Here is a 23,169-nt window from a genome sequence, read left to right on the forward strand (position 1 = left end):
ACTGAGATACATGATGCTTTGAAAGTCTCCTTCCTTAGGAAATAGTCATGTGATAAAGATGTGACAAACCATGCTGCCAAGCCTAGAATGAGGAGTGGCTGTTGCGCAGCATTAGATCTATACAGTACTTATCCCATATCCGGTAAGTAACCGTATTGTAGGCCTGACCCATCCGCAACATTTCAGGACTTCCTGACCAAATATTTAACACTTGGTTCCTTTTTTAGCAAGAAGTCAAAGACAAGATGCTTCAATGCTTGTGGAAGTTCATTTAATTCACAGCACGGAAAATATACATTCTTTATACACGTCTGTCTTTGGAAGTGTACAATGAGCTTCGCAGAGAGACTGACAACATCCTATTGGATAAACTAGTAAGAGCTGCCAATAGGCTTTGGAGATTATGCAACCTGTTGCGTTCCTGGCCTTAATATTTAGATAAGCATCAATGAATAGCAATTGCTTCAGATACCCAGTAAGACTGACATAGAAATTAAAAGGGTTTAACAAAAAAAAAAAGAAAAGAAAAATATAATACAGCACAACTGCTGCCACTGTACAAAGTATGCGTACCCATGAAAAATCAGATAAAAAAATAATAAATACAGACTTTTTATCAGTCTTTCTACAAATCCATTTCTTCCCAGGTAGAAGCTTTGTCCAGCCCTGGAATACTGGAGGATCCACATGCACGGTCTTGCATACATGAGACTTCAGTACTAATGGCTGGTGGTGACAGGTAGAATTGCAAGTCCCATAAGGTTGCATGGAATTCATAGACTCTACACAAGTTTATTCCTTTCTGTTCCATTATGGAAGCCTTTCGTACCATCAGGACCCCTTGGCAGCCTTAGGACCCCGGGTGGCAGTCCATCTGCATTCTGTATCTTCCTCCCAAGCATTGGACTACATGCTGGGCTTTTTTCCTGTGTAACAGTTTGGGCTTGTCTTCTTCTCTGAACCCAAGGGCTACTGGATGGTGTGATGCTGCTGTCTGAGGAGTACTCTGTAGACCTCCGCGAAACTTCAGGGCTCATGCTGTCAGCAAGAGGAGACTGCTTGAGCCCTTTACGTTGACCACAAGGACTACTCCAAGGGCTATTTCTAGGTGAAGCATTTGGACTCAGGTGATTATTTGGGTAGGCAGATGGGCTCAGCTTATTGGATGACTGAATCTTTCGCCCCACCATTGGCGAGTTGGGATTGCTATCAGGCTCTGAGGTGCTATACCCTGTAGATTCATCTCCTATATACTGTAACTCTTCCACCCGCTTATTGAGAGATCTACTCTTACGAAGATTTTTTGCATCCTCTTCTTTGCTTCGGTCTTTCTGAATCTTTTTCTTTGGTGGCTTCATGCCTATTAGAACCACCTTTATACCATCATCTGTGTCACTTTCAGTATTAAGGGTTTCATGTGCCTTTATGGCAGCCTCCACCTCCTCAAATTCAACTATTGCGCAGTCCTTAGTCCCAACCTGACTATAACGACTGCTGAACTTCTTCACATCCGATGGAAGATCTCTACCAGGCTTCAGGATGCGGATCGAGGAGATGCTTCCAAAAGTGCCAAAGCTCTTTAGTAGCTGTTCCATTATCTTTTCTTGCATCCCACCATTCTCCTGCTCCTTATTCAGACACTGTAGCTCAGGAATGAAGTGAAGGTCATAGACCAAGAGCATTTTGCTGGGAAGGTTTTCGCTAGGAAAGACAGGAACTGGAGTTTTTCGTCTCACTTTCCTGTTATCCTCATTTAATTCAAGTATATCAGAATACCTTAAAGCGTAGGCAGTGGTCCTCCAGTCACGGGTAAGATGCTTTACCTGAAAAGAACACCACATTAGAATTTGTTGTATTAATCTTAAATTATCCTGAGCCTTGGAAATTATGCAAAATTGCTCATGTTGGCGATACATAGCATTGACTTTTCTATATAAATATATAAATTCTGTACACAATTAGTCTCATTAATCAAAGATAAAGTCTAGCCTTGTTATCCATAACCAATTCCAATGCAATTATTTTTTCTGGGGTAGTTTAACCCCTTAATGACCGGAGTTTTTACTGGTTTTGAGTTTTCGTTTTTTGCTCCCCTTCCCAGAGCCATAACTTTATTTTTCCATCAATATGGCCAGGTGAGAGCTTATTTTTTGCAAGAAGAGTTGTACTTTTGAACAACTTCATTGGTTTTACCATGTCGTGTACTCGAAAACGGGAAAAAAATTCCAAGTGCGGTGAAATTGCAAAAAATGTGCAATCCCACACTTGTTTTTTGTTTGGCTTTTTTGCTAGGTTCACTAAATGCTACAACTGAGCTGCCATTATGATTCCCCAGGTCATTACAAGTTTATAGACACCAAACATGTCTAGGTTATGTTTTATTTAAGTGGTGAAAAAAAAATTCCAAAGTTTGCTAAAAAAAAATTGCGCCATTTTCCGAGACTCGTAGCGTCTCCATTTTTCATGATCTCGGGTTGGGTGAAGGCTTATTTTTTGAGCGCCGAGCTGATGTTTTTAATTATACTATTGTGCAGATACATTCTTTTGATCTCCCGTTATTTTAATTAATGCAATGTCGCGGCGACCAAAGAACTTAATTCTGGTGTTTCGATTTTTTCTCTCGCTACACCATTTAGCGATCAGGTTAATTCTTTTTTTATTGATAGATCGGGGGATTCTGAACATGGCGATACCCAATATGTGTATGTGTGATTTTTTTATTTTATTTTGAAGGGGGCAAAAAAGGGGGGTGATTTAAACTTGTTTTTTCTTTTTTTTTCCATTTTTTTATATATTTTTTTTAACTTTTGGTATGCTTCAATAGCATCCATGGGAGTTAAAAGATGCCACAGCTCGATCGGCTCTGCTACATATAGGCGATCTGATCATCACATCTATGTAGCTGAATTACTGCATTGCTATGAGCGCCGACCACAGGGTGGCACTCATAGCAATCTCCGGCATCAACCATAGAGGTCTCAAGGAGATCTCTGGTTGTTATGCTGACTCACTGATGACCCCCGATCACGTGACGGGGGGGGGGTCAGCGGAGTGTGTATTTCTAGGCCAATGGCGCGTGTTAAATGCCGCTGTCAGCGTTGGACAGCGGCATTTAACTAGTTAATAGGCGCGAGTGGATCGTGATTTCACTCGCGCCTATTGCGGGCACATGTCAGCTGTTAAAAACAGCTGACATGTCCCGGCTTTGATGCAGACTCACCTCCAGAGCCCTCATCAAAGCGGGGGTACTGCCATTGGACGTACTATAACATCCAGTGGCAGTAAGGGGTTAATAAATGAAAGCTATTGGTTGCTAAATTTAAGACCAGCTGTGTTAGGCAACTGACTAAATCACATCCAACACGTTTGTTTGGCTGACATATTGTACATTTATCCCTTGCATTAATTTTTTAGTTTATAAAGCAATCCTGGTATTACACAAACATAATGGAGGAAAAAACTAGATGGATCTAAAATCAGTGGCTGCTGCTACTGCACTACTACTCAAGGGCGAATGTGCAGAACATTACTAAACCCTTTCACAGTCAGGGTGTTCAACATTTTGCGCTTCTGGTAACCAGGACAATTTTGTCACTTGACATGTGCAAATAAAATCTAAAGTACTGTACAACGGAAAAAGTGGATATTAGAACTTTTGTATCTATATACTTCTTGAAAGACACCTGGGGCATTGTCTGCAGGAAGGAAGAGAAATGGCACAGATTGGCTGCAGGGATCGCATGACACAATAATGTCATGTGATCCATGGGAGAGCCAGTGCCGACACCACTAGAATAGAGGGGACTATAGGGGTTACTTTACAAGAGGGAAACATGGGGCTTGAGAAGAAGGATGTCAGAGTAGTGATCAACCCCATAAGTTTTAAAAGTCAAACCTCAGGCAATGCTTTACTACATTTAGGACAGACATCTAATAATGTCAAACTCCATTTTTAAAATACCTTTTTAAAAGAGGTAAGTAGTTTCACACTGACAAATCCCATCTTGTTTCTTCGCACATGTTTCAACAGAAAGGCATCTTTCTCCAAATTCTCATCAGAGAGGTAGTACTCTATTTGTACAACAAGCTTCTGGATAAGCTCTGGGTCTGGGGGCTTCCAGTCCTGGTCCAGCTCATCTCCGTCATTCTCTCCCCCACTTGTGGCTGCTCCACTGCAAAACATGAAGAGCATAAAATTCCATAAAACAGGTATAGAAGATAGATCACATTTCTCAGACACAGATCTGTAAATTAGGGCATCCATGTAAGCAAGAATAAAAAAAACTGCCTATAACCATAATTTACACAAAGACTTGCAGTATGGCAGCCAATCGCTAATATAGGCACTGTATGCAGTGGCTTATATCAAAGGCTTCCACTGGAGGAATTGAAAAACTGAAACAGACCATAATTTTACATGCCCAATCCCTTTTTCCCTCTGAAATCGGCTGCATTAACACTGGCTGAGCACCTAATACACATCTGCTAGTAAGGCTATACCGCCAAAGTCTGAGGAGCATGTTGTCATCTAATGTCATGGTAGATACCTTGCTGATTGCATGGGGGGAAAACAAATGGGATCTCCAGCAATCCAGAGATTGGAGATCTGGAACGCCTACAGCCCAGTACTTAAAGGGGTTGTCCGGGCTTTTCACATAATCTCAGTACATATCTGGGCTCCAGAATTATGACTATAAGTAATTTTCTGTCACTAGTTTGGACGGTTTTCTTGATATTCTGAACAGAACGTCCAAGGGGGGGGGGGTGTTATGGCATTGAAATGAGAACTAGTCGTAACCTCCTACTCTACTCCAAACATGCCTTCTATAGCAACAACCCCACCCTCCATAGCTACAGGCCCTCCCCGTCCACATGAAGAAGCCCTCATCACACAGTAACAAATCCTCCCCCTCTAGCAGCCTCAGTGCAGAGCAGACCACCCAGCTGCTCGTCCCCCAGACACACGCTGAATAGTGATCTATGGAAAGTGAAACTAGTGAGGAGGAGGGAAATCGTCCTGTATTCTGGGACAGGCTGCTCCCATCAGTATTTGTGTTATTAGAGACACAGTGCTCACATATACACTGCACCAAATCTGCCGCTGTGGGAAGACATCAGTGACAGAGCTGTCTCATTCACACAGCAGAGGCTGTCACACAACAGATTACATCAGTGACTGTCATCCCCTGTGCAGATTAGAAGCTGCAGACCCCCATCACTGGCCATCACACAGTCTATTCTCATTGCTGCCAGCAGCCTGGGACAGTGAGGGAAGGAATTACTGATAATGAGTTATGTATTGTAATCATGGAGTGGCCCAGAATACAGCGATTTTCGCTCCTCACTAGTTTTACTTTCCATAGATCACTGTTCAGCATGTGTCTGGGGGAGGAGCAGCTGGGTGGTCTGCTCTCTGCAGTGAGGCTGCTAGAGGGGGGAGGATTTGTTACTGTGTGATGAGGGCTGATTCATGTGGTCAGGGAGGGCCTGTAGCTATGGAGGGTGGGGTTGTTGCTATAGAGGGCATGTTTGGAGTAGAGTAGGAGGTTACGACCAGTTCTCATTTCAATGCCATAACACCCCCCCCCCCTTAGACGTTCTGTTCAGAATATCTAGAAAACCGTGCAAACTAGTGACAGAAAGTAAATTACTTATTGTCATAATTCTGCAGCCCAGATATGTACTGAGATTATGTGAAAAGCCTGGAAAACCCCTTTAATGGAGTGGAGGGAGCACATATTCGACCTCTGCTCCATTCATTGTCTATGGGACTGGCAGAGAAAGCAAAGAGCTGTACTCTGCAATTTCCAGCAGTCCCATTGAAAATTAATATAGCTGAGGTTAAGCGTGTGTGCCTCCACTCCACTATTCAAGAAGGGACTTTAGAGCCTGTTCTATGTGTCCAAAGCCCCATTCTCAGGATTTCTGGGTGTCCCAGCAGTCAAACCCCCATCATTTAGCAAATTATCCCCTATCCTATTGATCAGGGATAACGTGTGATTTTGGGAGTAACCCTTTAGAATGACATAATATAGGATATTGATCTAAAATCTGCTTCACTACAATTCCATCTTGTAAAGCCGTCACTTGAATCATTCCTTTTTCAAGTATGAACAGGCGCGTGCAGGAACACAGGAAAGTTGGGTGCCTACACTTAGATTCTACTAGCTGGTTTTCAAATGAAGCATACCCTGCTTTGTCTTTAGCATATAAGAAGTATTTTACATTGGGTCTCTGGAATTTTAACAGGGCTGCTACCCTGCAAAGTGTCTACTCCACACAACTCCTCTGCTTGTAGGATATGCTAGTGGAGAATTACAGGAGACTGAGGTCCCCATTTTATTAAACTATTGGGCCCCCACTGACTAAACATTTATCTCCAGTTCCGTTATAATGGTTGGCGTCTGGAATATACCTTTAATAGACAAATCCTGCAGTGTGGTGGGAGTTTACACAAGGCAACAATGGGATCTGATGTTCTTCCCAGCCTTACAAGCTGGTGAGATTACATTACAGAACCCGGTCAGTGCATTTCATAGTAAAAAGTGTTTGTAGTAGTAAATCTTTGTTTCGGATTCAGACTAAGCGAAAAAAAAAATACGCTCAACATAAAAACAGGACTTTAATGTGACCGAGGCTGTGCTAAAGGCATGAAAAGAATCTATGACTATATGATCATTTGTATAACGCAGCTCTTACAATGCACATTCCATGTTACGACTTGTCTGCCACAAGGATTAGGTCTCCTTCCCCGAACACTTGGGTCTCACATTCCTGTAACACAATGTTCTTCAATTTCTGTGAAATCCTTTGAAAACATTGTGCACGGTCCACATTGCCTGCTTCCTGCATTACCTCTCATACAGGGATAATGGGGCCATTATTTGGGAGTGAGAGCATGGCATCCCAGCTTATAAGTAGTAGTAGAAATTTAGAAACCAATATTATACAACCTAAACTACAACATCACCCAACCATTGATGAAAAAAACATCATAGAACAATCAACATGTAAATGTCACTTCAAACATCTTCTGAAAATTTGAGCAGGAGATCAAATTGCTGAAATCCCCACCGATTGCAGAGCGGAATGGGCGAAAGTGTTCATCAGAGTACTGCGTCCCTTCCTTCTGATAGACTGCGCTGGCCTCGCCTTGGAGCAATGGGGTTAGTGGTGATCGATTTTAAAGAAGTTTTCACACAAGATTCATCACCAATCCACAAGAATGGTGATAAATGTCTTATCACAGGAGACGCCAATACGAGGACCCATACCAATCACTAGAAAGTAGCACTACATTGTAACACGTTTGAAGACGGGCTTGGGGTGAGCTCTGTTATAGTGATTTCTGTTTCAAATATATATTTTTGTTACTTTTTTGCAATGTTATTTTCCATATCACAATCTGTATAATTTTTTTTTTAACAGGCCACTGGTGTTAATTTAGCATATTTAGGCAGCACAAGACACTCAGACACCATCTTTTGTATTGAAGCATCTAATGAGCGTGTGCAAAGGTGGAGGGAAACCAGGGTCAGCTCTGACAACTATAGTGACTGGTGAATCCTGTGTTACCAGCTCTGTATGGAGGCATTACCGGTCATTGTAATCCTGCCTCTGATAAGGAGCCTGCTGAAAAGTCTTCATGAAATGACAAGGATGAGTCTTGCATAACCACAGAGGCCAGTGTGAATATTGCAAGATTACACCTTTTATTAAATACAGATTGAGATATGGGAAATAATGTTAAAAAAATGTAATATTTTTTAAATGTTGTTTAAGTGGAATGTGTCATCAAAAAACAACCTTACGGCCTATAACCACAATGCAAAACTATGGAAAGTCTGCATGTCCTTTTTCATTTGTAGTTCCCATCTCCATCACAATATATACGCCGCACAGGGCATGCCAACCTTACAGTTTCTAGTACAGGGAAATCCCCCTAGGAACCAGAAACTAAATCTAGGCTTCCTTCCATTATGTACATCTGCAATAGAGGATAAAACCCTTGAAATCGTGACTTTAAAAAAATTCAGAAATGTTAAATGTTTCTTTAAGTTACTGATTCTACGTCATCTCAGGCCGCCAGGATCTGTATCCACAGCAGTGTTTGTTTCCATGAATTGCATGCATAGATATGGAATGTGGGGGATGTAAGGACAAAATGCACATGGAGAGCTGCCCTGCACTCAGATTAACTATTTGCTCAGTTCTAAAATCCGCACTAAAGCCAAGAACATTTACAGCTAACTTGTCACCGTTATAAGTGCCATTTACCTGCAGATAGAGGGGTAATCGGAAGCTACATCGTGTCAGGTTGCCCCATTGTGGCAGCGGCACTGTACAGTGAATGGCACATTGCAGGGTGTGTGTGCACAGCAGGCTGCCAACCAATGTGCAGGATTGCCGTGCACTCGCCGTACAGGGAGCGGTGACTAACCGCTCTCTGCAACTCCACGATGACTGAAAGCAAGCGACTGCAGGGAGAATAACGTTTCATTTTCTCCTTGCAGCCGCACTTTTAATGAGCCTACCAGACACGATTTAAAGAGGTTGTCCACTACTTCAGCATTGATTACCTATCCTTAGGAGGTCATCAATGTCTGATCATTTGTGGGTCCTACACCCAACAAGCCTGCCGATCAGCTGTTATCTGCGCAGCAGCTTGAAATACTCACTTGCGGTGCCGCTCCGTCTGACAGTGGCCGAGGCTTGGTACAGCACATTCGCATCCTATTCAAATCTATAGGAGGCAGTTGTGTAGTGCCCTGTGGCGGCCACCGTGAGTAGAGGCAGCAGCACTGCCACTGCCTCACACACCGATGACAGCCGATTGGCGGTGGTGCGGGGTGTAGGATCCTGACCCTTCAGACATTTATGACCTATCCTAAAGATATCGCTGAATCATCAGTGGTGAAGAGAAGAGCAGAACCCAGCACCAAGCTGCCAGTCACAATGTACCTTGCTTCACATCTCCACAGGAGTCTGGTGGAAGGACTCCTCTGGGTGCTTGCCAGATAGGAAGTGCAATGTGAATGTCCAATATAAAAGCAGAGGCCACAATCACCATACTGATTGGGATTCTTTGTTCAAAGCAGATTAAAACAGTGGCGGGGAGAAGTGGAGACAACGACAAAGAACCACGATCACTACGGTGAGTGCTGCCTCTCCTAAAGATCCCCCCCAACTCAATAGCTGATAGAGGAGAATCTGGAGTCCCCTGCCCAATATACACATTAGATTGTAAGCCAGACCTGCAAAATATCCTTATTCTGCCAACCACCATCTTTCCCAAACCCTCCATACTTATGACCTCTGACTTGGCCAAGGGTTAATGCATTTTCAATGGGAAGAAAGGAGAATACTGATATAACGCTGCTCCAGCAGTGGCTTTTAGGCCTTAAAAAAAAAAAAAAAAAAAAAAAAAGTTATTTCACAACTGTTGGGGAGCGACAGTCAGCCCAGCCTACAACCCAGCAGGCTCAGCTTTTAGCAAAATGTATAGGCATCATATCAGATGGAGATATACAAAGTATTGCTGTGCAGAGTATAAAGATGCCGTACAGCCCCTGCACTGCCATGAAGGCTGACCCGATGGCAGTGCAGTGTGGAGGCCCCTTACTAGAACCGCTGGCCCAACAACCAAAGTGGTAGTCATCACTCCCACAGGGAATAGAAGCTTTTCCAAGCCTTTCAAATACTCCTGTCTGACCACTTTAAGGGTGTGTGCAGACGCTGCGGAATCCGCTGCGGATTAATCCGCACGGATTTTGCAAAAAACGCAGATAAACCGCAGGTCAAAAGACCTGCGGATTATCTGCGGTTTGGTTCTGCGGATTCACCATCTCCACAATGGTGGAGATAGGAACCCGCTGCGGATTCCGCAGAAAGAATCGACATGTCAATTCTTTCTGCGGTTTCAAAACCGCAGCAAATCCGCGCGGATTTTTCCGCACCGTCTACACAGCGTTATTTTTTTTACCATTCATTTGAATGGTACTGTACACCGCAGCTAAAACTGCTGCGGGTCCGCAGCGGCCAAAACCGCTGCGGAAACGCAGCGGAATCCGCAGCGTGTGCACATACCCTAAAGCTGGGATATAGCCCCTAGGTGAACAGTAATGGTCACAAAACTAGATGTCGCCCAGGGGGGTCCATGCACACGGCATCCGAAACACCAGATGAGGTTTTCCTAGGGAAAGCAGCCTCAGGAAGGTGCTGGTAGTCTATCCCTAAATCAACTTCACTGGCGGTCTAGCTGTTTTTGCAAAGTATTTTTTTGCAATTGAAACCATCAGGGTACATTCACACGTGGTGTTCTTGCTGTGTTTTATGCAAATTTTCAGCTGCGTTTTACAGTAGCAGCAAAGTCTGAGACTTCAGAAATCTCGCACACATGCTTGTTTATTGTGCTGAGTATTTTGTGCTTTGCTTGGGTTTTTGCAGAATAGAGCATGTCACTTAGCGTTGGGCGGTGAAAAAACACAGGTATCAAGGTTTTGCCGCGTTCTAAACTATCTGCATGCACAAGAGACATGTAGGATGACAAAACTGCAGCAAATAAAAGCACAAAAAGCAGCATGAAAAAACAAGCAAAACCTGCTTATGGTCATAAAGTATTTAATGAAACCCCATACACAACCATATGTCGACTAGACATTCATATAGGGAACTTTTCCCCTATAAAAAATCAAACTTGTAATGTAGAGTTTAATTTCATTTAAAAGGAAAAAAAAAAATGATTAGATATTTAAATGAGGGGTCCTCAGGGCACCAAGCTGTCACTTCAATGACCATGCTCCGCACATCCCCTTAATGACTGACAGTGCTCAGTTTGGAGGGCTGCCTGATGTAAAGACCCAACCCTGCAGGGCCCGAAAATATATACAGTCTCAGTCTGTGCGGGTGCCTTCATATCCCTCTCCTGTGTGTCAGCTCCTCACCAGAGGATCCACAGCAGCAGGCAGCCGATGCCAACAGGAGAGAGGAAAAGACACGAACACTGCATTCACACAACCAGCCCATGCAGAGTCTCTCCTGTGTGTGGCGGCTGCTCGATGCACATGGGACCGCGCAGCTGAGGGTGCAGGAGAGGGGCGAGAACGCACCTGCACATACTGACTGCAGAGCTGGGGATTTAGATCAGGCAGTGGTGTAAAGTGAGCATCGTCAGTCACCAGGAGAGGTGCTGAGGACTAATTGGTGTGGCAAACAGAGTGCCCACGTCAAGGATGCACCACAGCCACTCATTTACATATATAAAAACGTTATACAAAACAAAAAGTGATTTTTTTTAGTGGCCCAAGTCCCCTATATGAATATCTAAATGGTTTAGTTTAAGTTTTGGTTGTGACAGACTCCCTTAATCTTAAGTTTTCTGGACATGTGGGGGACAGATACATCAATGCATTTACTTTTCCTGAACACTATGCCAAAAAAACCACAAAAATATGGCATTTGGCCAGAATGGCAGTTTCCTTAAATCCTAGCTTTTTTTCTCCTCACAAGCAACATTTAACTTCTATTGGCTTTAGTAGAGTTTTCCAAAGTGTTTTTATGGGAAAAACAAGACCATGCTGAAGCCATTATTTATAAAGCACCATTGGTTCCATGGTGCTGTACATGAGAAGGTAACATACAAATTACAGGTATCACTTACAGTAAACTAACAATCACAGACTGATACAGAGGGGAGAGAGGACCCTGCCCTTTCAGGCTTACATGCTACAGGATGGTGGCGAAGGAGACAGTAGGTTGGGGGGTTGCAGCAGCTCCAGTGATGGTGAGGCGGTAGCTCCAGTAGTGGTGAGGAGGCAGCAGGGATCATTGCAGGCTGTAGGCTTTCCTGAAGAGATGGGTGTTCAGGTTCTGTCTGAAGGATCCGAGTGTGGTTGATAGCCGGACGTGTTGGGGCAGGGAATTCCAGAGGATGGGGGCTATTCAGAAGAAGTCTTGGAGGCGGTTGAGTGAGGAGCGAATAAGTGTGGAGGAGAGGAGGTCAGTAATAGTGTGTGTGTAATATATATATATATATCCATGCAAAGAGAAGAGGTCGCACTCGTCGAGATAGAAGTTTCACTGATTTATTGACATATCATGAACATGTCAAGTCGGGGGAGTGACATAAGGAGTGCTAGAAAGGCTGACAACGGCCGTTTCGCGCCTTTCTAACACTCCTTATGTCTCTCCCCCGACTTGACATGTTCATAATATGTCAATAAATCAGTGAAACTTCTATCTCGACGAGTGCGACCTCTTCTCTTTGCATGGATTCCCAGGATTGACTGTTTCCAGGTCTGGCACCCGAGATTCCCAGCTGCTGGGCTTCTGTATGCCGCACATCATTTGAAGTCACACGGTAACAGCGGTGCCGTCCGCTTTTTATCTTGAGTTTTGTGAGAGAGATATATATATATATATATATATATATATACACACACACACACACACATATATACATACACACACATACTAGCTATTGAACCCGTTCTATGCCCGGGTGGTGAGCATTTATATTGGTATATGGTCTCCTTCCTGGTATGTGCTACTACCATATTGCGCCCCCATCCTGTCACATGCTGCTCCCATCCTGCGCCCCCTTCCTGTCATGTGCAGCCCCCATCCTGCGCCCTCATCCTGTTTTGTGCGCCTCCATCTTGTCATGTGCTACTCTCTTCGTATGCCCTCATCCTGTCATGTGCTCCCATCCTGCGTCCCAATCCTGTCACGTGGTGCTCCCATCCTGCGCCCCAATCCTGTCACGTGGTGCTCCCATCCTGCGCCCCGCCCCCATGCTGTCATGTGCTGCTCCCATCCTGCGCCTTGCTCTGATGACGTATTTTATATATTTATTCACTAAAAGTGGTTGGATTGCTGCGCTGACGTATTTTCTATATCTGTTCATTAGAAAGTGGCTGGATTGCTCCGCTGATGCATCCACAAAAATGGCGCTGCCCTCTCCTGACATCACGGCCTTATTTCAATAATTTCCGCCCACCAACAAAATGGCACCATTTCCGACGGAGAATTCATGTCCCGGCCTCCGGCCCAAAGAGACCCCGTGGCAATACCGGATAGGTAAATTGTTGTGGTGGAGATCACGGTAAGCGTTCAGTGCTTATGCATACCGCGATCTCCTGAGCCACAATCCTCATCCCCGGATGCGTAACTCTGTGGGGTCCAGACTGCGCAGGTGTGTCATGCTTGTGCAGTCTATTAAGGCTTCAGACAGAGTGGCGCGCGCATATATATACACACAAATATAGCATACTAGCTGAAGAGCCCAGCGCTGCCCGGGCATAGTAACTAAGGTTAGCTATAACAAATTATAATGATTGGAAAAAAAATAATTTATATATATATATATATGCTGTGTAGAGCCCCGCCCATTCCGCATAGCCACATTCACTATAATATCCCACATCATTCCATCAGCCAGAGCCACCGGACAACTACCACTAATATCCCACATCATCCCCTCAGCCTGGAGTCAGAACCAGAGCGCTGAGTGGAACGGTCGTAACGTCCATACTGGGGATCCCTTTAAGAGAGGCCTGGCGTCAGAACCAGAGCGCTGAGTGGATTTGCCCTGACATCCATACCAATGATCCCTTTAATAGAAGCCTGGAGTGAGAATCAGAGAGCTGAGGCATTTACCCCAACTTCCATACCGGAGATCCCTTTAAGCGCGACCTGGGGTCAGTACCAAACCGCAGAGTGAATTTTCCCTCACTTCCATACCGAGGATCCCTTTAAGAGGGGACTTGGGTCAGAACCAGAGCGCTGAGTGGATTTGCCCTAACTTCTATACCGGGGATCCTTTAAGAGAGCCTGGGATCAGAACCAGAGCATTTGAAGGCAACTGCCCTGACTTCCATACTGGGGATCCCTTTAATAGAGACCTGGGGTCAGAATTAAAGCGCTGGATGGATTTGCCATGACTTCCAAACCAGAGATCCCTTTAAGGGGGGCCTGGGGTCAGTACCAAAGCACAGAGTGGATTTGCACCAAAATTCCATACCAATGATCCCTTTAAGAGAACCTGGGGTCAGAACCACAGAGCTGAGTGGAACGGTTCTTACTTCCATACCGGGGATCCCTTTAAGAGAGGTCTGGGGTCAAAACCAAAGCGCTGGATGGATTTGCTCTGACTTCCATACCAATGATCCCTTTAAGAGGGAAGATGTGCCTACGGGATGGAGGATGTGTGATGGGGATATAGGCACAGGAGGGGGGGATTCATTTGTCATGTGATCTCTGCTCCTTCCAGAGGGGCAGACAATGGCTGGGAGCTTATGTTTCCAGGGATGCTATATTTCTCCCACCATGTCAGTGTCTGCTGAGGTGTTGTCAAGTGGGAAAACTGTTCGTCATAACCAATCACAGCTCAACTTCTTTTAACCAGCTCTGGTGAAATGAGAGATGCTTCGTGATTGATTGGTGATACACATTCATTTTTATATATAGAGATGATATTTAGACTTGTGCACTTTTCAATACTTTCATAGACTGGCACAGTACTCACATGGGGCACCAGTCTGTCATGGTCAGACTGGCACAGTACTCACATGAGGCACCAGTCTTAGCCAGTGTCATGGTCAGACTGGCACAGTACTCACATGAGGCACCAGTCTTAGCCAGTGTCATGGTCAGACTGGCACAGTACTCACATGAGGCACCAGTCTTAGCCAGTGTCATGGTCAGACTGGCACAGTACTCACATGAGGCACTGCTCTTGGCCAGTGTCTCCTGGTCAGACTGGCACAGTACTCACATGAGGCACCAGTCTTAGCCAGTGTCTCCTGGTCAGACTGGCACAGTACTCACATGAGGCACCAGTCTTAGCTAGTGTCATGGTCAGACTGGCATAGTACTCACATGGGATACTGGTCTTGGCCAGTGTCTAATGGTGTACTCATTTGAGGGCCCCATAACCTTTGACAATTGGGATACAGACATGGACTGAAGATCACTTACATACAAGTCATTCTGGCACAGAACACTGGCATCTGCTAGCAGTACAAAGTCACAAGCTGTTGATTCCCAGGTAGTCTACATGTGATCTGGCAGCCAGTGCCAGGAATTAATGTAATAAACATTGAGACACTTATTATAGACTACACAGCCCCCACCTTCCCCATTTCTCAATGTTTCCACTGTACAAAGGAAAACTATAACCACAGCCAGTAATGAGCAGTATATACCCTGCATAGCAAGCAAAAGTGGAGAAAGGCAGCGTAATATAAAGTAACAAATCCATGTGACGTCTATTATACTATAGCGATAATGTCCTAAACCATCAAGTGTAAAATACCTGGTCTTCTCATGCCTGCTGTAGTCCTCATCACTGCAGCTTCCTCCTTCTGTGATGCCATTCTCCTGGTCTCCATTATCTGGCCCAGTATTGATTATAATACGACCTAAATGATTTCCAAGTCCATAGCATTCCATGCCAGAGAATGTGCCAAAGCCCAAGTCAACCTGAAGCGGTCCTAGCCCAGGCTGAAGTTCTGACCATCCCACAGAAGCTACTTTCTTACTAGGTACTAAAGGAAGCCACACATCAGATTCAATAGACCCACCAAAATTCATAGAAGAGGTCACTGAATCATCCAGGTATCCAAAGAGACTGTTGAGTTCCTCTGCCCGAGTTTCCCCAATTGCTAAGGAACCATCTTCTGGTTCAAACACAGCTAATAAGTCATCTTCAAAGGTTTGGTCCAATTCAATTCCTGAACACATTGAAGATTCTAGTAGAATTTTAGGGCTTAACTCAAATTCATCTACAAAAAACTGATCTGGTTCTGGCTCTGGCATTTTGGTTTCCAACCTACCACCAAAAGGATCATCCTCTAATTGAGGAGGAGGTTCAAATTCCTCTTTAACTTCTGAAAACTCAACTGTGGAGTCTACTGTAGTCAAGAATCCAAACCCCATTTCTGCATTAGAGGAATGACTTTCCATGACGTTTGTATAAGACTGCATTACGGCACCTGAATGGTTAAATGGTTTTGGGAAACCTAGGCTCTTCTGTAAAGTCTGCAAAAAAAATGGAGAGCAAAGGTGCCAGTCCACAGATTGCCAGACTGCCCAGAACCAAGTACCTATTCCCCAGAGAATGGCTACTGCGCCAACACTTGAAAAACGACCAGCATGTGGTCCACTGGCAGCCAGGTCCACTTCATCAGGACAGTACAGAGGTCCCCTTTTTCTTCCACACAAACAACCAAACCACTTTATCTCAGTCCTCTGCCCCGGCCATATTACATCTTGAACAGGGAAAGGCAAATGAGCTAAAAAGCAGCGGACAAATGTATTCATTAACTGATACATCCGGAATGTGGCCCTCACTTATAGCCCTGCACTGACCACAGCCCTAGTCTGACTACATGGAAGGGCGCTGCCCTCTCCCAGCTCTGCTTTATATCAGGTAGGATCCTTAACCCTTTCGTTTGCTTTTTACAGTCATCCAAGTGAAGTGAGTTAATCACAGGTGAATGTCTCAGCCATTCATCAACCACTTCCAGCCTGCACAATCAGGGTCCTGCTGCTCACAACCCCAGAGACACGCTTCTTGACACCAGGGCGATAATTCCATATTGTAAGGTATGTAGTTTATCTATTTCTTCCAGGTCACATACATTACTGTGCACATTCCTAATCACTAAGCGAGAGACGTACAAGGCGGAACGGTCAACTGCAGCGATCAAACATTCAGTCTTTGTTACGTTGTGATTGTGGGCAATAGTTTTTACCACGCAGTAAGAAAAACAATAGAACCTGTTTTCTTTCATTACATATGTGTCTCCTGTAACCGAGTATTCACATTTAGTGGTTGTGGTTTGAAGCAAAAAAAAAAACACAAACGTTTTTGCTGCAATTTTTGAAAAATTGGCAAAAAATACACCAAGGCCACAACATGTGAACAAACCTAAAAACGACATCATGGCTATGGTAAGCTGTAAAACAGGTTTTAGTAGCATATTTAGTGGTAAATATAGTCTATTGTGTTTTTTTTCCCAAATCCAGTTCAGGTACTAGAGCCAAGGGGCTATCACAAGTAGCCACTGAGTTGTTACTGCAGTTCTTTGTGCTGCAACCAGATCAAACAATGCAGCAAATAACAGAAAAACATTAATTTTTTTTTTTTTTTAAATTACATTTGTGAGGGTCCAACCATACTTCAACTACAGCTGAATATACCTGAGGACATGCAGCTTGTACATGGCGATGTACACAACACGAGATGCGTACACTGGCGCTATTATCTATTCACTTCCCAAGTGGCAAATTGAAGGCAAAATCCACTATTTTCAATGGTTATTGAACAAAAATAATTCATTGTATTATCATTGTTGTTCTATGTATATATCAATTTTGATCCCCACATCAGTGGCACTATCTGGGCTTGGGTCTAAAAACCGAATGTGGGTGTATGCGCTGGGGCGTGTACAAAAACGTGCCCAAAACAGGTGGCTATGGATGAAAGTGATGTCCACCTAATCACACATTGACCACATCTGCATCACAACACTAGGCCCATCGGTGCATATTTCCAAATCCCGATTTCTATGGGTGTCAGACATAAGTATGGAGCCACCGAGGTGGGGATCAAACGCAATGTGAACTTGGCCCAATTTATCATGTGCGTTTTTTTTTAGAAGTCACTTTTTTTTTCCTTCTGTTGTGTACTTTGCAAATGTGGTTCATGATTTTTGAACAAAATGAAAAATGCTCTTTATTTTTGTCTTTTAATCTTTTTTTTTTTTTTGCAAAATAAAAGTTGCATTTTCAGCTAAAAATTTACCCCAAAACGTTAGCCAAAACTTATACATGGAGTACCTTAAACTTGCAAAAATTCAGCAACTTTTTAATAAGTCACAATTGAGGAATCGCATCATATAAAATTGACTTAGACTAAATTTCTGCTATGAGTATCTTGTGCGGTTTTGATGTTCCAGATTTTCTGCACCACTTAGTTGAAATAGGTTATACTTGCGTTTTTTTTTGTTTTTTTTTACATGTGTTTCTATTCCATTTTGCTTCAGCTGCAGTTTTTGTCTCTTTTTGCTATCTTATGTTTTTTAAATAAAACCATTTTGATTTTGGATGATACTTTGTGTTCATAAAACTTTACTGATAGTCGTGTAGATGACTTTTTAGTGCGCTTTCGCTATAGAGATGCACTAAAAACGCACATGAATTTTTTGCTCAGGATATTCCTCATCTCATTCAAGTTTATGGAAAAACAACCATTATGAAAAAAACATAAAACTTTAACAACTTCAAACCACTTCAAGAAAAAAAACTAAAAAGCTTCTAAAAAGGACAAAAAAATTAAAGAAACAAAGTATTTTCTGAAGTCCATTCCTTTTTAAAACTCGTCAGTTTTTGTCTTCTAAAGGAATCCACCTGAGTGACGTAGAGTTTCTTTATTTTTAAAACCTTGCTTGGGGAAAAAAAGTTTGATAAAATTAATTATGTGAATAGCAAAGTACGGTAGAACTTATATTTTGAAGTGGTTTTTTTTTAGTAGGATTTTGAAGCTGATATGCTTCAAAATCCTCCTTAAAAAAAGTGCAAATTTAGTCTTATTATTCTGCATTGAAGCTATGGATAAAAACTTTTTTTTGTGTGTTCATGGTACAGTGATGAAATTTAGATCAGTTTCACACTAAGGGCGCAGTCAGACGTCGGTACAATACAGACGATCGCATCGCAGTGCATGGACTGGCCGGGGGCGCTCTTGACTTAAGCGTAACAGCTGCAAAGCAGCAGTCCGAGCATAGTCGTCCATGTTGACTGCACTTTAAGGCTGTTGTCACACTACCATATAACATGGCCGAGTGCTATGCGATAAAACGTGGCATAGCACTCGGCCCAGTGTTGTTCTATGGGGCTGCTCAGATCTGCCATTATTTTTTCATGACGATTAGGTATGAGAGAACAATGGCAGCATGATGCGATATGCACCGAGACTCGGCTCACTCGCAGCCATACAAGTCTATGGGTGTGAGTGAAACATCCCACAGCGCCCAGATATTACCCGAGTACGGTGCGATATACGCAGAGACAGGTAATGGAGGAGATGGAGAAATTACTTTCTCCGTCTCCTCCGCAGCTGTGCTGTGATATTCTTTCATGGGAGGGGATAGGAGCACAGTAGTATGACAGTCGGCACGAGGGTCATTAGCATATCACAATGGATGCTCTCATTTCATATGCTATATGCTAGTGTGATTCCGGCCTAAAGACCGTTCTCCCGTCCGGAGACCCAGCTTTCAGGGCTTATAAAATCCTGTCACATGAGGAAACTAACGGTGCCTGAAGGGTCGGACTGACTAATGGGGACTTTTCTGACATGTTACTGGAAAATATTGCGGCATTCTGCGCCATTCTGACAGGATCTGCGAGTGAAGGTCTTGAGTCTTCAACACAGAGCTGACCTACATGTAGGGCCTATGTAGTTCATATGTTTTAGTTCAGTTTTCGGCTGAGTTCAGAGAAGCACATGCAAAATTATCTGTTTTTCGTGCAGAAAAAAATATTTCTATCCATATTGTATCCCATATGTTCATATCCATACTGGATCCATGTGTCCGTTTCTTTACGTCAGTATGTCTGCTTTCTACATGCGTTTGGAGTAGTCTCAAAGGTTAAGCACTATTTCCGATCTGAATGGTTCAGTGAAATACGGATGGTGACCCTTATGTGATCGTTTTTCTACACATTAATAGATTTATAATGGACAAGTCGGATCAGGAATATGGATAAAAGTAGGGCAGACTGCAGTTTATTATTTTTCCCCACTCAATAAATGTTCTTATGTAAAAACATTCGTATGAGTTACCACTTTAACTTCCATTGGTCCTTGTGCTGTCTGTATACTTCCAATGTAGCATACGGATGTGTAATCCAAAGGTCTCGGCGTGCGCTTCGTCTTCCATCATGTTACATCTGTTTTGAAGCCTTTATAACAATAATACGGCATGACAGACCCCATGATGGAAACTCGACCCCATTAAAATCGAGCAGCTTTGGGGTCCATCATGTGACAGACCTGGCACAGCCAATATTTTCATTCTTCTCTGCCGGGCTTTAGGGAACTCTCCTGGAAATGGCTACTAGATAACAGTTTGGCCTGCGGCAGAGTAACATCTGGGGTAATGAGACCGAGTGCTGTGAACCTGTCTGAACCTGCGTGTTCGGCCTGCTGTCAGGGCAGTGTATGAATGGCGCTCTTCACAAGTGCTGTGACTTGTTTTACATCTGCTCTGTTCCTTTTTCTGACAATTTCTTAAACTATACATTTAATGTGAGCTATTCACCTGGGAATCCACGTATGCAGCAAAACAAGGAAGGATGTGGTGTCTGGCAGTGATCACTAAAAGTGGCATAACTAGAGATCGATGGGCCCTGGTGTAAAATTTGGTCCCCGACCACATGGACTCTTGTAGTGTTCTAATTCCTATAGGGACATACAAGCTGCCTCCTCCCATTATGTAGTAATGGCCCCCATCATAGTATATATTCCCCGTTCTGTCAGCACCGCTGTTGTTCAATGCATAGGGAAAAAAAATAAATGATTATACTCGCCTTCCCCCACTCCCCAGCTGCATGATGTCGTCTCCTGAAGCTAGAAGTTGACTTCCCCGTCCAAGCGATAGGAGAGCATAGCGTCACTGCCCTGCGCCCCCCAGTCGCATGCACGCCAACATTAGCTGCCGGCCTTTGGTCGGCAGCATGTATTGCCACGCACGGACCCGTGCTCTGAAGTAGGGGCTGGCATCGGCGGGCCTCTCATCCTCACAGGCCCAGTCGCAGTGGCAACTGCGGTCGTTAAGCCACTGATTACTAATTTGTAGGGCTGAGTTCCCATGAATTTTTGCGGTAACCTATTTTACTTAATGGGTGCAGAAAGACTGCAATATCAAAAGTTCATCATGGGAACATAGCCTAGCTCCCCAGCGAGCGGCAGCTTGTCGGGGGCATGCTGGGTGTTATAGTTTCATAATGCCACAGGTGGGAGATTACTAATGTGTGGTCACAATGGCTAAGGTTGCAAGGCAAGCTGGTACTGTGCCATCTCGGTGACCTGTCACATCTCTTTACAACTGATCCATCTAGAGAGAAAAAATAATGCTTAGATAACGGCTAGTGCAAATACTTCAAAAAGCCATCACTCCAAGGACGTCCATCAACATGCAGGTTTGTGGTGGCCCAAAGAATGGCAGAAATCCATTAATTGCACAGGAGAAAACATGGCTGGCTAGACCCTTCCATTCCCTAGCAATGAACACAAGGGACTGTCATTATGCAATGAGTGTTCATACCAAGTAAATGCGTACGGTGCATCATGGCGGAGCCAATCATTTATACACCCCCGCCCCCACTTGGTTTCCATCTAGCCTTGTCCTTCCCTGGCTCTATCAAGCCAGAGCTGTCAATCAAAGGATGGGGGGAGAGATGGAAACAAAGCAGATGGGAAGGTGTATTTGTGCTTAGTTTGAAAAACAAGGCAAGAAAGTGTATGAGGCACCAGACACAAAAAATGCAATAAAAAAAAAAATATAATAATGGAGTAGTGAAGATAATGACAAAGAATTAACATTTCTATTAGTACAACACACAAGCACTGGTGAAAAAGCCTTAGGCTGAGTGCAGACGGAGTTTTGAGCCCTGCGGATTTTTCCGTGCAGAATGGAAGAAAACCGCAGGTCAAATGACTTGCATTTTTCCTGCGGATTTCTTCCATTTTTCACGCGGTTTTCGTGCGGTTTTCCATTGCGGTCTTCCCCCTGCGGATTTGGTAACAGGGGAGATAGAAAACCGCACAAAAGAAGTAACATGCTGCGGATTTTGTACCGCAGGAAAACCGCGCAGAAAAATCCGCAGCGTCTGCACAGCGTTTTTTTTTTTTTCATTCATTTTAAAGGTACTGTACATCACAATGCGGATATGCAACGTTTCTGCGCGGTAAAATCCGCTGCGGAAACGCTGCAAATCTGCATCGTGTGCACATGGCCTTAAATAATGTAAAAACGGTGAGTTTTCCCTTGATGGTGAAACATAATACAACCAGATAATAATAAATGGAGCATTGGACGAAAAAGCTAGTCTCCTCAAAAAAGAGGGTGGGAGAAGGGAAATATTATGGGCTGAGAAGTCCACAAAAATTGCAGAAGGACTACGGTATATAATAGTCAATACACTGAGACTGTACCAATCCCTAAGAAAACATCAAGTGGACATAAGTGGAACAGCCAAATCCTTAATGTGCTAGGTTTGAACAGTCCTCCTGTGCTGACCGTTGCTTTAAATATGATTATTCGCAGATTCCTTGAAGAGTTACCAGATCTGCCATGAAAAAAAAAGGAATATTTTTGGGCAACATTAACAATAGTGAATATAATAGGAAAAATTCTTACCACCCTTCCATTCCTTTTTTTATCACCATCGATGTATTTACTAATACATCTATACATGTGCAATATAGTCTACAGATCAGGAACTTAAAGGGGTGGCCTACTTATTGGGACAATTTTATTTTCTTATATGCATGGGGCTAAAAATAATTTTTGGAACTGGCTTTGATTAAAAAAGCTACTGTTTCATGCGCTTGGTTTTCCTGCATATTGAACTTTTGATGTGGCCATAAATCAGCAAGGAGGAGCCAAAAAGAAAACACATATAAGATCTACAAACTCTCCATAAGACTGTCAGAGTGAGCTCACTGATGAATTCTTAGTTAACTCACTGTGCAGCCAGCAATAGATAGGCTGTAGAAGGCAAATGGTGGAACATTTTTAGTGAAACACCTTAGGTGGACACTTATTCTTGCTTCTGCTAGTAGCATTTCGATGTGAACTCTCAATCACTGACTTAATAAAGGTAGGTTGACGTTTTTGTATTTTACAGGAGAGGCTTTAGGCCTGTCGTCTTTGGATAATGGGATGCCTTCCCTGATACATGGACTATGTACAGGAGAGGAGACACTATGTGAGAAGAGGCCTGTGAACATCTGGTTCTCCAGCGTGACACTGGAGATAAAGCAGTAAGCCCTCCGCACCGCTGGGCTGAGCAGTACAGGCTGCTGTCATTTAATTAGGGCACTTTTCTCAACCCATTATGTCAATATGACTTTGCGTTTCTGCGCCAGACTATACTGCA

General features: G+C 43.7%; 1 protein-coding gene across 3 annotated transcripts in view; it reads right to left on the reverse strand.

Moving 5' to 3' along the window:
- Positions 1–254: 254 nt before the first annotated feature.
- Positions 255–23,169, reverse strand: part of LARP6 (La ribonucleoprotein 6, translational regulator) — a 62,211-nt gene continuing 39,296 nt past the window's right edge. For 2 of the 3 annotated variants that reach the window (XM_073586944.1, XM_073586945.1), the window contains exons 2-3: positions 3,962–4,172; positions 255–1,823 (exon numbers count right to left, since the gene is read on the reverse strand). In XM_073586944.1, coding sequence (XP_073443045.1) covers positions 783–1,823; positions 3,962–4,172 — 1,252 coding nt within the window. In that variant the 3' untranslated portion in view covers positions 255–782. Of the gene's footprint in view, positions 1,824–3,961; positions 4,173–15,313; positions 16,404–23,169 lie in introns of those variants that run through there. The other variant, XM_073586943.1, reaches the window with a different exon arrangement.

The sequence above is a fragment of the Dendrobates tinctorius genome, unplaced genomic scaffold (assembly GCF_039654945.1).
Source record: "Dendrobates tinctorius isolate UK_male_01 unplaced genomic scaffold, ASM3965494v1 ptg000097l, whole genome shotgun sequence".
Lineage (NCBI taxonomy): Eukaryota > Metazoa > Chordata > Amphibia > Anura > Dendrobatidae > Dendrobates > Dendrobates tinctorius.